The sequence below is a fragment of the Gymnoscopelus braueri genome (assembly GCF_963280865.1).
Source record: "Gymnoscopelus braueri genome assembly, chromosome: 24".
NCBI lineage: Eukaryota > Metazoa > Chordata > Actinopteri > Myctophiformes > Myctophidae > Gymnoscopelus > Gymnoscopelus braueri.
The window spans coordinates 25,417,763-25,431,628 of record NC_137626.1 but is presented as its reverse complement, the minus strand read 5'-3'; the positions used below and the strand labels follow the sequence as shown (position 1 = coordinate 25,431,628).

The 13,866-nt window shown below is 41.9% G+C and overlaps 1 protein-coding gene across 3 annotated transcripts; it reads right to left on the bottom strand.

The window, feature by feature from the left end:
- Positions 1-448: 448 nt before the first annotated feature.
- On the bottom strand, positions 449-13,609 carry stradb (STE20 related adaptor beta). Of its 3 annotated transcripts, none has more exons than XM_080422692.1 (13): positions 13,394-13,609; positions 11,117-11,262; positions 10,855-10,927; positions 9,304-9,384; positions 7,813-7,915; positions 6,994-7,115; positions 6,302-6,410; positions 5,449-5,572; positions 5,165-5,336; positions 4,498-4,602; positions 4,113-4,369; positions 3,143-3,185; positions 449-2,162 (listed from the first exon to the last, which is right to left on the bottom strand). In XM_080422692.1, exons 3-13 carry the CDS (start codon positions 10,864-10,866, stop codon positions 2,001-2,003), a joined length of 1,290 nt encoding a protein of 429 aa, XP_080278818.1. In that variant the 5' UTR covers positions 10,867-10,927; positions 11,117-11,262; positions 13,394-13,609; the 3' UTR covers positions 449-2,000. The 3 variants fall into 3 exon arrangements, with proteins under 3 accessions (XP_080278818.1, XP_080278819.1, XP_080278817.1); XM_080422693.1 differs by having other exon boundaries at positions 10,855-10,930; positions 11,117-11,234; XM_080422691.1 differs by having other exon boundaries at positions 11,117-11,234.
- Between the last annotated feature and the right edge of the window lie 257 nt (positions 13,610-13,866).

Here is a 13,866-nt window from a genome sequence, read left to right as displayed (position 1 = left end):
CGTTTAAATATTTATATTTAGTCAACTTGACTGTTGGCTCTGTACTTGGTCTGCTCTTTTTCCCTCTACACCAACTCTCAGAAAATAGCCGATCTACAAGCTCACAACGCCTCACGCTGAGCTTGTCAAATAATATCTTGTAGATCGGCTATTTTCACAATATTTATCTGTGGAACAGAGTCAAACTAAATGTAATGCTCAGTTCAAATATGATTATTTGGTGGGTAGCGGCCTGAAAAGGTTGAGAACCACTGCTTTAGAAGTCGCTTGAAATACAATATATGATTCTTATAAGACTGATGAATGAAGTCTGCTTATATGTATACTGAATCAACTTCCAACAACTAATTTCAGCAATTGTAATGTACACATTTAGCCTTCTTATGACCCCCCCCCCCCTTTCACACACACATACACACAGCAAAATTATTCATTATACAAATCAAAATGAATGATGTATATTTGTTTCATTTCTAGCAACTAGATAAGGCTCATACAGCTACCATGTTTGCTATGTACTGGTATTCACAGGTATCCTACACAGTACACTTCATCACAGTTACAGATATCTCAGCATCACCACAGTCAGTATTCAGGTTTCATAAAAAAGAAAAGAAAACAACAACATAGAGAGGCAATGTTGGGAGTGTAGTGTTGGTCACAAAACACAGTAGAAAGATTCTTCATATTGGAGTATAATGAAAGCTGCAATCCGGAACTTATTTCTAATGAATACAATTTCATTTGAACAAATCTGTATGGTAAAACAAGTGGCTGGAGGTGGTCTACCTACTCTTCTGTTGCGAAATTTAGACCCTGGTGTCGGGTAGGATACTTGCCATGTGTTCCCATGTGGGAGACACAGGTTTGAATTGCAGGTAGGACATAAAATGTACAGATTGCAGCTTTAAGGCTAATTTATATTTCTTTATCTTGTGACGAAATATAAATTAGCTTCGTAATAATCTTCAGGGCAGGGACATTGATATGCTACCTTGTATTGATTCCTACTCTATCTGATGATGATTACTACATCTCCTAATACCATAAATGTGCTCAAATATATTCCAAAATGTATTTAATATTTTGTTTATATATTTACATATGTACTACTATTGTGTGTGTGTGTGTGTGTGTGTGTGTGTGTGTGTGTGTGTGTGTGTGTGTGTGTGTGAGATCCTGTATACAGCATCTGTATGTTATTAATACTAGTGACAACATTAGTAGCACATGTGTAAATATAATTTTTACACAGTATATCAATTATATTTGATTGGCCAAAATGAAGTATCAACACATTTTTGTGTGTATTTTAACACAAACACATATGTAGGTAATGTATGCTTATATTATAAATACGTCAGTATATGATTTCCATATTGATGCACAATGATTGCTAACTTCAATCCCACCATATTTCACAGTCTAATTCCAAGAGAAGACATGGATTAAAATATGAGTCTTATACCACAGAGGAAGTATTAAGCCTGAGATATACAGTATATAGTTGCATGCAGGTGTTGTGTACCGAAAATAGCCGATCACCAAGCTCACAACATGTTGTGCTGCCATGCGTTGTGAGCTTGTAGATCTGCAATTTTTGTTGTGCAACACTGGTGCGCAACTAAGTATAAATCAGGCATTAGTCCAGTGACTGTTCACCTGTCTCCCACTCACAGGGGGCGGGGCCTGCTGGGATATTAGTCGTTATTACTGTTATTGATTGGCACCGACTTGACCCTCCCACTCTGCTTGGAGCACCTCCTGATTTGTCATCTCAGAACTGCTTCTTTGATCCAGCACTCTCACAGGCCCCGCCCATAAACCACATTTGTTCATATAAAAAAAAAAAAAATACTACAAAACTACAAAAAAGAAGGAGAAAAAAAGGCTCAGAGAGTATAGGCTAAAAACAAAGCACAGTAGAAATTGGCCTCATTGCTTTGATTGTCTTGTGTTTGGCTTGCTAGTCAGGTCGGAGGGGTTCTTTGTGAACTGTGCTAGGAGAAGTCCCACACCCCCTCTGCAGGGTCAATAGTGGGGGATGTTGGTGCATGGCAGGATGGGGTTGGGGGGCAGGACACCGGGGAGTCTTCGGGGCTGGTCAGGGGCACCGCTGGGTACATGAGGCTGAGGAAGGAATCTCTGGTGTGCCGCTTCACCTGTCATAGAATGGTATGATACTGGTCAAAAACATGGTGTAGTATGCTTGTGTTTGCAAAAAAGTTATAACTTTACTGACATTTTTACATCAGCACACTTAAATTGAGTTTCTTTCTTTACAATGTGAAATGTATTTTTGACAAACCAGAATAAGCATCTTTAAATCACTTAATTTATGATCAAAGAAATAACACTAGAAAAAGTGTTCCTCTGCTCTGAGCACACGTCTCCGCCAGGTTAGGTAGGTTATTGTGGGCCAGCAATGTTGATGGAATATGAAATCCGTGTTGATCACATGACTATATAGAGATAATATGTACCGATTTGCTTGATGTTTGGACAAAATCTGTAGGGGCTTTGCAAAAATCGGCCTCCTGGTGGCACTATAACAGGACAATGTGAAAAATGCAGGGCAGAGGTTTTTCCTTGGCCTCTAAGGAGTGTGTCCAAAGTTTCACACGATCGGTCCAGTTATAGGTACAAAATACAAATGCGAATCATTATTTCTTCCTTGGCCTAGTGGGAATGTGCAAAAGTTTCACGGCAATCACACGTTGCTTTCATGATTTGAGGCATTTTTTTTTTAAATGGACCACTCCTGCAAACTTTGGAAGCCAATCTTAGCCAGTCAGGATGCAATATAAAAATTCTGTAGGAGTGATATCAACGGACAGACGGACGGTCGGTCACACACACACATACACACACACACACACACACACACACACACGGACGGACGGACAGGGTGCAAAACATAGTCTCGGCCACGCCTTCGGCCTGGCGGAGACAATAAGTAAAATCAAGGATGTCAAAGTTGTACATAAAATAAAAAAGTAACCCAAACTAAATGAGTTGTACCATCCTGCTTGAGGGAAGCAAGCTTATATACACAACAAAAGCACTGCATACAAAAACTGTTTACAATGAACGTAGGACATGAGCTAGTATTACACCACTGTTCCTCTTTAAGGGGACCCACCTGTTTGAAAAAGGCGTGGGTCAACAGTGTTGATGCAGATGGCCTGTGGAGCAAAGAAACAATAAGCTTTAGTTGCGTGCTGGTGTAAACAAAATAGCCGACCTACAAGCTCTATGAGATCTACGAGCTTGCAGATCTGTGTGTATAAATTAAGCATTACATCACAAATAAATCAAATACATACCATTATATTAATATGTGAAATAGAGAGGATATGATTTTCCTTACATTTTTCCTTCTTGTGCATAACTGTATTTGTATTATTTCAGATTGAAGCACATCTCTACTTGCTTCTCATGATGGTACATGGTAGGCTATTGGAATTATTCTATTGTCTATTCTATTTATATTGTCCTTATTGTAGACACTTGATGAGAGCAATTACAGCATTTTGATCTGTTCTATGTTTCATTTTCGCACTATATTTGCTGGCTTTACATGATGACTAAATTGCTGATCATTGTTAATTGTCCAGTTAACGTGTCCCTAGCCTCGTTCCCAGCCTTAAGGTCCTTACACACCGGGGCGATTTTTTTCATGCGAATAATACGTTTTTTTATAAAGTCAATGCAAGCTTCCACACCAGTTTCGCGGAGCGAAAAAAGCGTCTTTTAATTATTCGGAACGAGTCCGAATTTTGCGTATATTCGCATATTCGCCGGTGTGTAACCGCCTTTAGTCATCTGCGAAGAGAAAAGCCTGGTCACGACCTAAAGCAGAGTGTCTATAGGGGCGGGACTTCCGCTGTGTATGTGAATATTTATGTGCTCTGTCTTGTTTTTGCCAAAATAGTGGCAGGGCTGTAAGTATGGCCATATGTCTTCCTCCGGGGAGCATGAAGGTGCACAGCAACTTCTATGACGATCCAGACAGTAAGATACCTTGTCTGAGACAGTCTTGGAACGGAGGGACGGATGGACCGACATATATATATTATTTTTATATTTGATTATTATGATCATTGACTGACCTGCGTTCAGGCTGTTGCTGCAGACACAGCTGGACCAGGTTGTGCAGGGTGGCAGAGTGGTTCTTGGGCCCAGGGCTCTGAGGTCGGTCTGTGGTCGGAGCGGTGGCACTGTGTGTCAGGCTGCCTGTGGCCACGCTCTCCCCGATGCCGGAGTCCACCCCAGACCGAGACACCTTCAGACCCCCTAGCTCCCCCAGGGGGAATGGGGCCACATCCAGCAGACAGCAGTGGGAACCACGCAACTTCTGTAGCAGCATCTGGACAGCACATAAAAGAAAGGCAGCAAATGGGTGTAGTATTATTAGTATTAGTATAATCAGGAACGCAGCTAATCAGTTGTACGCTTTCACATAAAAGGTGGAATGTGAAAGTGTACTTTCATTACCTGTGTAGGAGGCATGTCCTGGAATGGCACCCTGCCACTGACCAGCTCACATGCTACAATACCTAGACTGTAGATGTCTGACTTCACCCCATAACCATGAAGGTCCTGGTGGGAAAGACAACACAGGTGGGAGAGAGAAATAGGCAGGGCAAGGTGGAAAGGACATTTTCATTTGTTAAAACCAGTATTTTGACAACGACAACGACAGAGAAAAAAAGAAAAAGGGTTATAAGAATACAAAATAGAAGTCCTAAACTACAGAGAACCTGCTGGCCTCTCTGTGTCTTTTAAAGCCACTTCAAGCAACTTCCCTCTTTAAATGAGATTTTAGGTAACATCTACTTTATCCTGGACTTTATTTTTTATCCTGCCCACATGCATAACAGGGTTGGGTTTTGTAATTGGTCTTTGTTTGTGTGTGTGTCCCTCTGTCTGTCTATCTGTGAACAAAATAACTGGGTGTGAACGGACGGGTGGACTTTCATGAAACTTGAGATGAGAATGATCAGTAGGTTGCCAATATACACAAGACACAATATAATAACATGTTGCTCAGAAACAGTTCGCAAGAGTGGTGCTCATGTTAGGTGTGTTATTCATTTTGTTCTGTCATTGTTTCTATGTTTGCTGTGGGTCAGTGGTCTGCTCCGTAAGGCTATGGTCTGACCTGTCGCAGTAGTTCCGGGCTGAGCCAAGGCAGGAGGGCGGGGCTGTGATGCGGCATATCGAAGACGGCCCTCACCCTCTTCCCCTCCCGCGTCATACTGTAAACACTGTGGAGCCCAGAGAGGTAGACACGACCCTCCCCCGACAGCAGGATATGACTGGCCTTCACCCCCCTTACAAAAACATGACAGACATTCAGAGCAGGGACGGAAAAAACAACTCATTCGTTTAAAATCAATCTTCATTTATCTCCACGGGTTCCTAACTCGCCCACGCTCCACTGACCTGTGGACGTAGCCCATCTGGTGCAGGTATCCCAGAGCCTTCAGCACACCATACAGCAGGTAGGCTATCAGCGACTCACTCATTCCATCTGGAAAGTAAGTCCTTAGTAAAGAGTCTGCAGAACCTGTAGACGAGAGGAAAATAAAGTCCTCAAAGCAAAGCAAAGAGTCTGCAGAGCCTGCAGATGAGACAGATCATGTCAAACATGAAACACAACTTAGATGCATTTAATGGTGATCAATACTTTGTTCCGTGCCGGTGTAGCGTAACATGTCGGTGCGTAACATGCCATGCAACCAAGCATAAATCAGACATTATATACATATATGAATATTTCAAATATGTATGTATATCATATTTACAAGTAGCACCCATGCACACAGCACCTTCAAAGCACCGTCTTACTTGTTGTTGTTATTCAGAATTATCTCTTTTGTTATCGTTATTGTTCGTTACAGTGTTGTTACAATGTTGAGGAACCAAAACCAAATCATTTTACTCTTGTGTACACTCTTGAGATGAGATGAAACAAATAAATCTTGAATATAGAACATCATTTATTTTCTAAGACAAAAGTTCATCAAAATGCTTTCAGAACCTTTGAACAACTTTTCTTCTACCACTCCAACCAGTAAAACCATTGAAGTGGAGGTGCTCAACTGGTATTATTATTGGACCTGAATATTGGAATGTAATATATTACATCCAAAATTCCTCAAATTAAGTTGCACTCTGTGGGAATCACATAAAAACACGGGTCTCTGGGATTGTGTCCATAACAATTTCCGGGAATCAAAATGCTATCAAACTAGAGCTCAATCGTGTATGAAGCTAGTTGGAGACAGCATCTGACCGTAAGTCATGAGTGGGGTCAGCACCCACAGCTGGCAGCAGGAGCTGAACACCAGGCGAGACGTCAGCAGGTACGGATGGCGAAACAGCCTGGACAGCAGCGCCTCATTCTGGGGATGGGGACAACACAACGTGATGTTCATCTACTGATAATATGATTTTTGTAAAACTTTAAATACTTTAAGATTACTTAATACATGTACGTACGTGTATTCATGACTAAAACTGAGAGAAGACATGAACTTGGACTATTTCCAGCATTGTCCTTTTCAGTAAAATAGACTGTGAAACTATGTAGGCAGCATGTCAAGCAACATGAAGCTAGCCATGTGAACTGGCCAACACAGAAATAACCCTGGAATTTGCTGCATCTTCATTTCTAGACTGTATTTACCTAGGAAAGTAGGCAACTGAGTTCAGTGCCTGTCTTATGCATGTGGCATAGTACTTCAAACTAATGTTAACCACTTAAACCCCCAAGGTCCCCTCTTTTTTTCTCTTTTCTATACCAGATGGAAATCTCTTCGATGAAAATAGGCGATCTACACGCTCACGTGTTGCGTTGTGACAGGCTATGAGCTAGTAGATCTGCTGTTTTCGCTGAATGTTCACCTATTATGACATGCCCTAAATGGATGTATTAATTATTTATATCTCAACATACAAAAAAATAGATGTAGGCTAAGGTCTCACCACGAGCTGTAGCAGTTCCTCCTCCGTGCATTCGTCCAGGTTGGTGTGCTTGACTGCCACCAGCTGGCCAGTGGGAGTATGGCGCGCCATGCTCACCTGGCTAAGGTTATTGAAGCCTTTCCCTGGAGACCCACACCAATAACACAGAATGTTCCGAATTTAATGACCAAGGGACATGGTCAAGTCAAGAGTAAGCGCAGGGGGATTTGTAACTGATTTGGCACTGCACAGTATACTACAGTAGAATATTGTAGAATAGACAATCTTGTGATTGTGCTGTGTGTGACTTTGTGAAGCTTAAACAGAGTAGGACTGCAAAAAGACCATGTAAGCAAAAAGAAAAAACGGTTCCCATTATAAACAGCATGCTTCTCATAGCTGTTATGGTTTGTGAAGCTCCCCAGTACTGGAACGGCAGTGGCTAAGGAGGTAGAGTGGCTGCTTGGTAATCAGAATGTTCCCAGTTCGATCCCTGGCTAGTGTTGAAGTGTCTGAATGCAGATGAGCAGGCTGGTACCTTGCATGGTTGCCTCTGCTGCCAATGTGTGAATGAGTGAATGTAATGCACATTGTGAAGTGCTTTGCATAAAGGTGCTATATAAATGCAAGATTTATAAAGTGTGTTTTCTAAAAGTGTTGTGGACTATACAGTATGGTATAATTTGATATACATTACAATATACTTTTAAAAGTCATCATTATCTGCAAAAAAAACCTGCTGTGTATTCTCACATGACAAGGACTGTATTAATCCACCGTAAGAAGTCAATCTCATTTGACCACTATAAAAACGTGAGGTGCTATTAGTGGCGCTCTCACCCAGTTCTGCCAGCAGTTGATAGTGGGCCGGCTCAGCCGTCAGCCCTGTGATGTCATCGCCACCTGGTGTCCCTGCCAGAGTGTATACAGAGGCTCGCGAGCTCTGCAAAACACACATATAACATACATACACGTAATTAAATGATTAAAATGTCACATTGTAATCTGCCCAAGCAGCTGCCCAAAATACTTCCATGTTCACAAGCAGGCATACTACTGATGTACACAGAATTGTACTCACACAATCACATATAGCCTCTCAGAGTTTCTCATACACATACGTGCTTTATTAATTTGTGTGCTGTATATATAACCTGATGACACACAACTTGCCTCTCAACAACAGAACAATCTCCTTCATGGAATTCTACAGAGGCACAGCAGAACTGCTGGGACCAGAATGCGCAGATGACACTAGTTTTTGTCTCTGAGCCAGGCGGAGGTCAAAGCGCCATTGTTGTCATGAGGCAAACGCTATAATGGTGGGGTGACAATAGCTGCCACAAGGTGGCACTGTGGCATTGGTTTAGTGTGTGGTGGGTGGTGGACAAGAGAAAAGAGAGGCTCCTTGCCATGGGTCTCACTGAGGAAGGAGCAGGCTAGAACAGAGAGTCAGACTGTAGTTGACACAGTAGCTTTTTATTAAGGATATGATCCTGCTGCCTACAAACAGCTTATTAGTTCGCTGGGCTGTGGCTCTGCTAGCAAATATGAGAAGAATTGCAAGCAGAACTTTACCACAAGTAAAGGGGTTTTCTGGGTTCAGTGGCTGCAGTCTTAGTCCACTGCACTGACCTTTGCCTGTATACTTAGCTATAACAGTTTGTTGGTGGCTGCTTGAGTTTACCTCCACAAGATTCTCAACAAACGTGAGGCTCCAACATTCCTAAATACATGTTAACCAGTTTCAACCTTGTGTACCTATTTTGGGCATGCCATTATAGATGAAAATTAAATAGCTTTCAAAAATAGCGAACATATTCGATCTACAAGCTCGTAGATCGGCTATTTAGCAATTTGACATGCGACAAAGTATATAAGGCATAAGTGGTAGATGCAATTTAACGCAAATATCTGACAGATGTTAAAACATCAAACATGGAGCCAGTGATGACATTGAGAACAGAGGCTTTCAGAGAATTGGTTCTTCTAATCTACACAGACATGGCCTTCAGTGAAGTACCCCCGTCTCAGAAAAGTGAACCCTAGATGATGGTTGGCTGTAAGGCCAGTGGTTCTCAAACTGGGGTCTAGGGACCCCCAGGGGTCCTTGATGGGATACCAGGGGGTCCCAGCAAAATGTGTTAATATAGCATCCAGATCAGTGTATCCACTTTAAACCCATATATATTGGCTTTTTGAAAATATATCCATTTTAACAATCTTGTATGGGGGTCCCTGGCACAAAATATGTTCAGATGGGGGTCCATGGCCGAATACATAATCATTTGGGAGTCACGTTTGAGAACCACTGCTGTATAGGCTACTGACCAGGAACTGCTGGCTGGGGTCCTCATAGTGTTCCTCTATGCCCACAGCCTGGACCTGAGTGTGGGAGATGCAGGAACAGTCCTGGGGAGGGGAGGAAGAGGAGGAGGAGGAGGAGGAGGAGGAGGAGGAGGAGGAGGAGGAGGAGGAGGAGAGGTGCAGCGGTGGAAAAAGTACTCAAATTGTTTACTTAAGTAAAAGTATCAATACTGCAATGCAGAAATACTCTGTTACAAGTTAAAGTCCGGTAATCAAAATTTACTTAAAAAAAAGTATTGGTATCAAAATGCACTTAAAGTTCCAAAAGTAGAAAGTACTCATTGTGCAGAATGTCCCATTTCACAACTTTTCAAAAATCTTTTGAAAAATAGCAGAACTACAAACTCACAATGCGTCGCATCGCGACGCATTGTGAGTTTGTAGATCGGCTATTTTCAAATAGCCGAAGTGTATATAGGGCTAAAGTAGTTAAGTTTTGTAATAATAATAAAAATCTTTAAAGTAACTAGTAACTAATGTTTTCAAATAATTGTAGAGAAGTAAAAGTACAATATTTGCCTCTGAGATGTAGTAGAGTAGAAGTAAAAGTACAGACAATTGGAAATACTCCAGTAAAGTAAAAAAATACCTCACAATTGTACTCAAGTACCGTACTTGAGTAAATGCACTTAGTTACTTTACACCACTGGAGAGGTGAGACATGTGCCAAAGGAGAGGAGAAGAAAACTGATATCCAGCCCCATGGGAGGAATGAGTGGGATATAGGAGTGCCAGGAAAGCTTGGTGGGGGGATTTAGCCAGGCAGATGGGGAGAGGAAATTGGGGGTGGGTGGTGTTGTTGTGGCCGTCTATGAGCCAAAACCCTGAAGAGGTATACTGAAGAGGCAGGGAGGGAAGACATTGGGAGTGATGGTAACAGACACTGAAAGCTTGACAAGAAGCACAGCTCTCTGACTGATGGGAAATGCTGACGCTTCCCCAACAACAGAGAAAACTAACTGCATGATGCATAATTAGAAATAATAGTCTACAACAGTGGTTCTCAACCTTTTCATGCCGCAACCCGTTGCGAGGCGTTGTGAGCTTGTAGATCTGCTATTTTCACAATTATTGCCCCTTTTATTATTTGAAAAGTTTTTATAGTATAGAGATTGTTGATTACTTTTGATGCAGCAATGGTCTTTTTTTTTAAATGTATTTCTTTAGGTATTAAAAATGTCTTAAAAGTCCTTAAATTGTCACTTCACTGTCATCTGGGGACCCCCCAAAAATCATTTGGGGACCCCCCTGGGAGAACCACTGGTCTACAAAACATTATAGCACATGCAAGGCACAAATTAAGGCAAAACTAAAGTAACAAACACACCACCTGCACGTGTTTACATGCCGTAGCTAGAACACCGCAGTCAATAGCAGACGTGACACATTCATTCACCAGCGAGGTCACGGTCACGTCACCATTCATCAAACAACAGAGAGAGAGAGACAACAACTGAAGCAGAAACGCACCATGCTTGCCCCCGATAATGATAACAATAATAATAATATTCTTACCAAGAAAGACATGGGGTCCTTTTTGCGACGGCAACACAACACGCCTGAGGATGAGCATCTATTCGATCACTGGCTGCTGGAAGAGGAGGAGTGCATTAAGTGTGGTGCGTGCGTGGTGGAGAGAGAGAGAGAGAGAGAGAGAGAGGATGAAACGGAGGAGAATAGTGTAACATGAGACATCGTTGTGGTGTGTGTGTGTGTGTGACACACACACACACACACACACACACACACACATCCAACCAATAATAAGACAGCCTACCTGGCTGCATTGACTGTGCGACTTCATCATCACCGGGGCAACGGGACACAAATGAAATGCCTGTGAATGAATGTCGCATAGAGGGTCTCTATTCACCAGAGGAGTGGTGGAGTCAGTGCTGTTGACATTGGAAACAAATCTGTAGACTACACACAGAGCAAATCACCAAAGCACACGGGAAAAAATAACAACAAATAAACAAGTTGCCTAGTGAATATATAAAGTTAAACATTATTTAACCACTTTCACCTTTTGGGCATGTAAATGTTTCCATTTTTATTTAATTGTCTCCGAAAGGCCGAAAGGCATGGCCGAGACGTGTGAGTGAGTGAGTGAGTGAGTGAGTGAGTGAGTGAGTGAGTGAGTGAGTGAGTGAGTGAGTGAGTGAGTGAGTGTGTGTGTGTGTGTGTGTGTGTGTGTGTGTGTGTGTGTGTGTGTGTTAGCTAGCTAATCTCCGGCACCGTTGAGCCTTTTGCAGCAAAACTGTGCACGCATTTTTTGACAGTACTCCTGCAGATTTTGTACAAAAATCGGTACACAGTATCTCTATAGTCATTAAACGAAACGGGTTTCAGATTCTTCATATTCCATCCTGATTTGCTAATTGACTTCCAAAGTTTGCAGGATTGCTCCGTTTTGAACAAAATGTCTCAAATCATGAACACAGCGTGCGATCTCTGTGAAATTTTGGAGCACATTCCCACTAGGCCGAGGAAGAAATGCCACTTGATTTTTTTTTTAAATCAGCCTCATGGTGGTGCTATAAGAGGCCGATTCGTGTTTTTACCTATAACTGCACCTATCTGTGTAAAACTTTGTATGCGCACTCCCTAGAGGCCATGGAAAAACCTTTGCCCTGCATTTTTCACATCTGCCTTTTATAGCGCCACCAGGATGCCGACTTATGTAAAACATTTCTTTTTATATTACTCCTTCAGATTTTATCAAAATTTCACGCAAATCGGTACACATGATCTCTATAGTCAACTGTTTGATTTTTCATATTGCATCCTGACTGGCTAAGATTGACATCTAAAGTTTGCAGGAGTGGCCCGTTTTAAACAAAATGCGCAAATCATGAACACAGCGTCTGATTGCAGTGAAATTTTGCACACACATTCGCACTACATTGAGGAACAAATGCCATCCTTTTAATATTGCCCGATTATAGCGCCACCAGGAGGCCAATTTTTGCAAAACATTTTTTTTAAATATATTACTCCTACAAAGTTTGTCCAAACATCACGCAAATCGGTACACATTATCTCTATAGTCAAGTGATCCAGACGGATCCGTCAGATTTTTCATATTCCATCCTGATTGGCGAATTCCGGACATTGCTGGCCCACAATAACCTACCTGACCTGGCGGAGACCTGCGCTCCGAGGAGCACTTTTTCTACGGGGGTTCTCGCTACATTCTACAGAGGCACTATAGAGAGCATCCTGACTCTGTCTGGTCTGGAAGCTGCAATGCATCATCAGACTAGAAATCTGTGCAGAGAGTGCATGGTGAGGACAGCGGAGAAGATCATCGGGACTTCACTGCCCTCCATCAAGGACATCGCTGACAACCGCTGTCTGACTAGGGCCAATAACATCATGACTGACCCTGCCCACCCACATCATGGACTGTTCTGTTCACTCTGTTGCCCTCTGGCAAAAGATAGCATCGGGAGCAGCAGAACTGACAGAGTTTTTTCCCCCCCAAGCCATCTGGACTTGTGAAATAGTCCCGTAGGCTACAAGTGCTGTGCAATATCCCCTAACCTTCCTCCTATGCTGCTGAAGAGAGACTCCTGTTGTGCAATATGTTTGTCTCATGAACTGACTGTGATTTTATTTTATTTAATAGTGGTGTTTTTAGTATTGTAGTATTTTAGCATTCTTTTTACTAGGATAGTTATAGATCATAGTAAGCCAGTGGAACAAAATTTCGTTCATTTTTGCATTTCATGTATATATGTTGAATGACAATAAAAGCTATCTATCTATCTATCTATCTATCTATCTATCTAACGACTCTCCCAACTATCAGAACAATCACATTCATATACGAGGTTATAATGATGTTATAACGCCCAACTGATCAGACCCCACAGGCAGCCAGCAGATAATAGTTCACGTCCTTGATGACAAAGCAAAGCAACATGTCAAACAAACAAAAAAGAGGCCTTATTATGAGACAACTGCCATTTGGCTCGTTTACCGATCATACTGCAACACGTTGTCTTGAGTTCATTAATAAATTCATGAAAATGTTCAGATCACAACCTACCTTTTTTTAATGTCCTCTCAAAACAGTTCCTCTCTGACGCCACTAGACGTAAACAGGTTGCAAAATAAGAGTCTGTGTTATTTTAAACAAGGCTTTCCTGCTTCTTATTTGCTCGTTTTGGTGGTCATGTGGTCAAAGAATAGGTGGAATTAATGAGGAAAAGTAGACTAGAATAGAATAAAATATAGAGTAAAACAAATGACATATCAGAGTGAGCTTTTACTTTGACACAGTGGTCTGTCTGGCTGGATGGATGGCGCGCTATAAATAGGTCATGGATTGCCCCGCCCCCGCTGCTAGCCGTGACACTTGTTGATGACGTAGGAAGGAAGCAGGAGCAGTGTTGCCAGATTCTGCGAAATAAATAAGCAACCAGGTCTATGAAAACAAGCACGAAAAGAAGAAGACTAAAGAAGAAGGCTACGGTTATTTGAAAATATATATTTTTTTAAAAATCTTGAAAAAAAAAAGAA

Coding starts and splice junctions, on each gene's coding strand:
- stradb (XM_080422692.1), bottom strand. Junction 5,337..5,448: donor CAGATGGGCTACGTCCACAG/GTCAGTGGAGCG, acceptor TGTTTTTGTAAG/GGGGGTGAAGGCCAGTCATA. Junction 4,603..5,164: donor GCCCGGAACTACTGCGACAG/GTCAGACCATAG, acceptor CTTTCCCACCAG/GACCTTCATGGTTATGGGGT.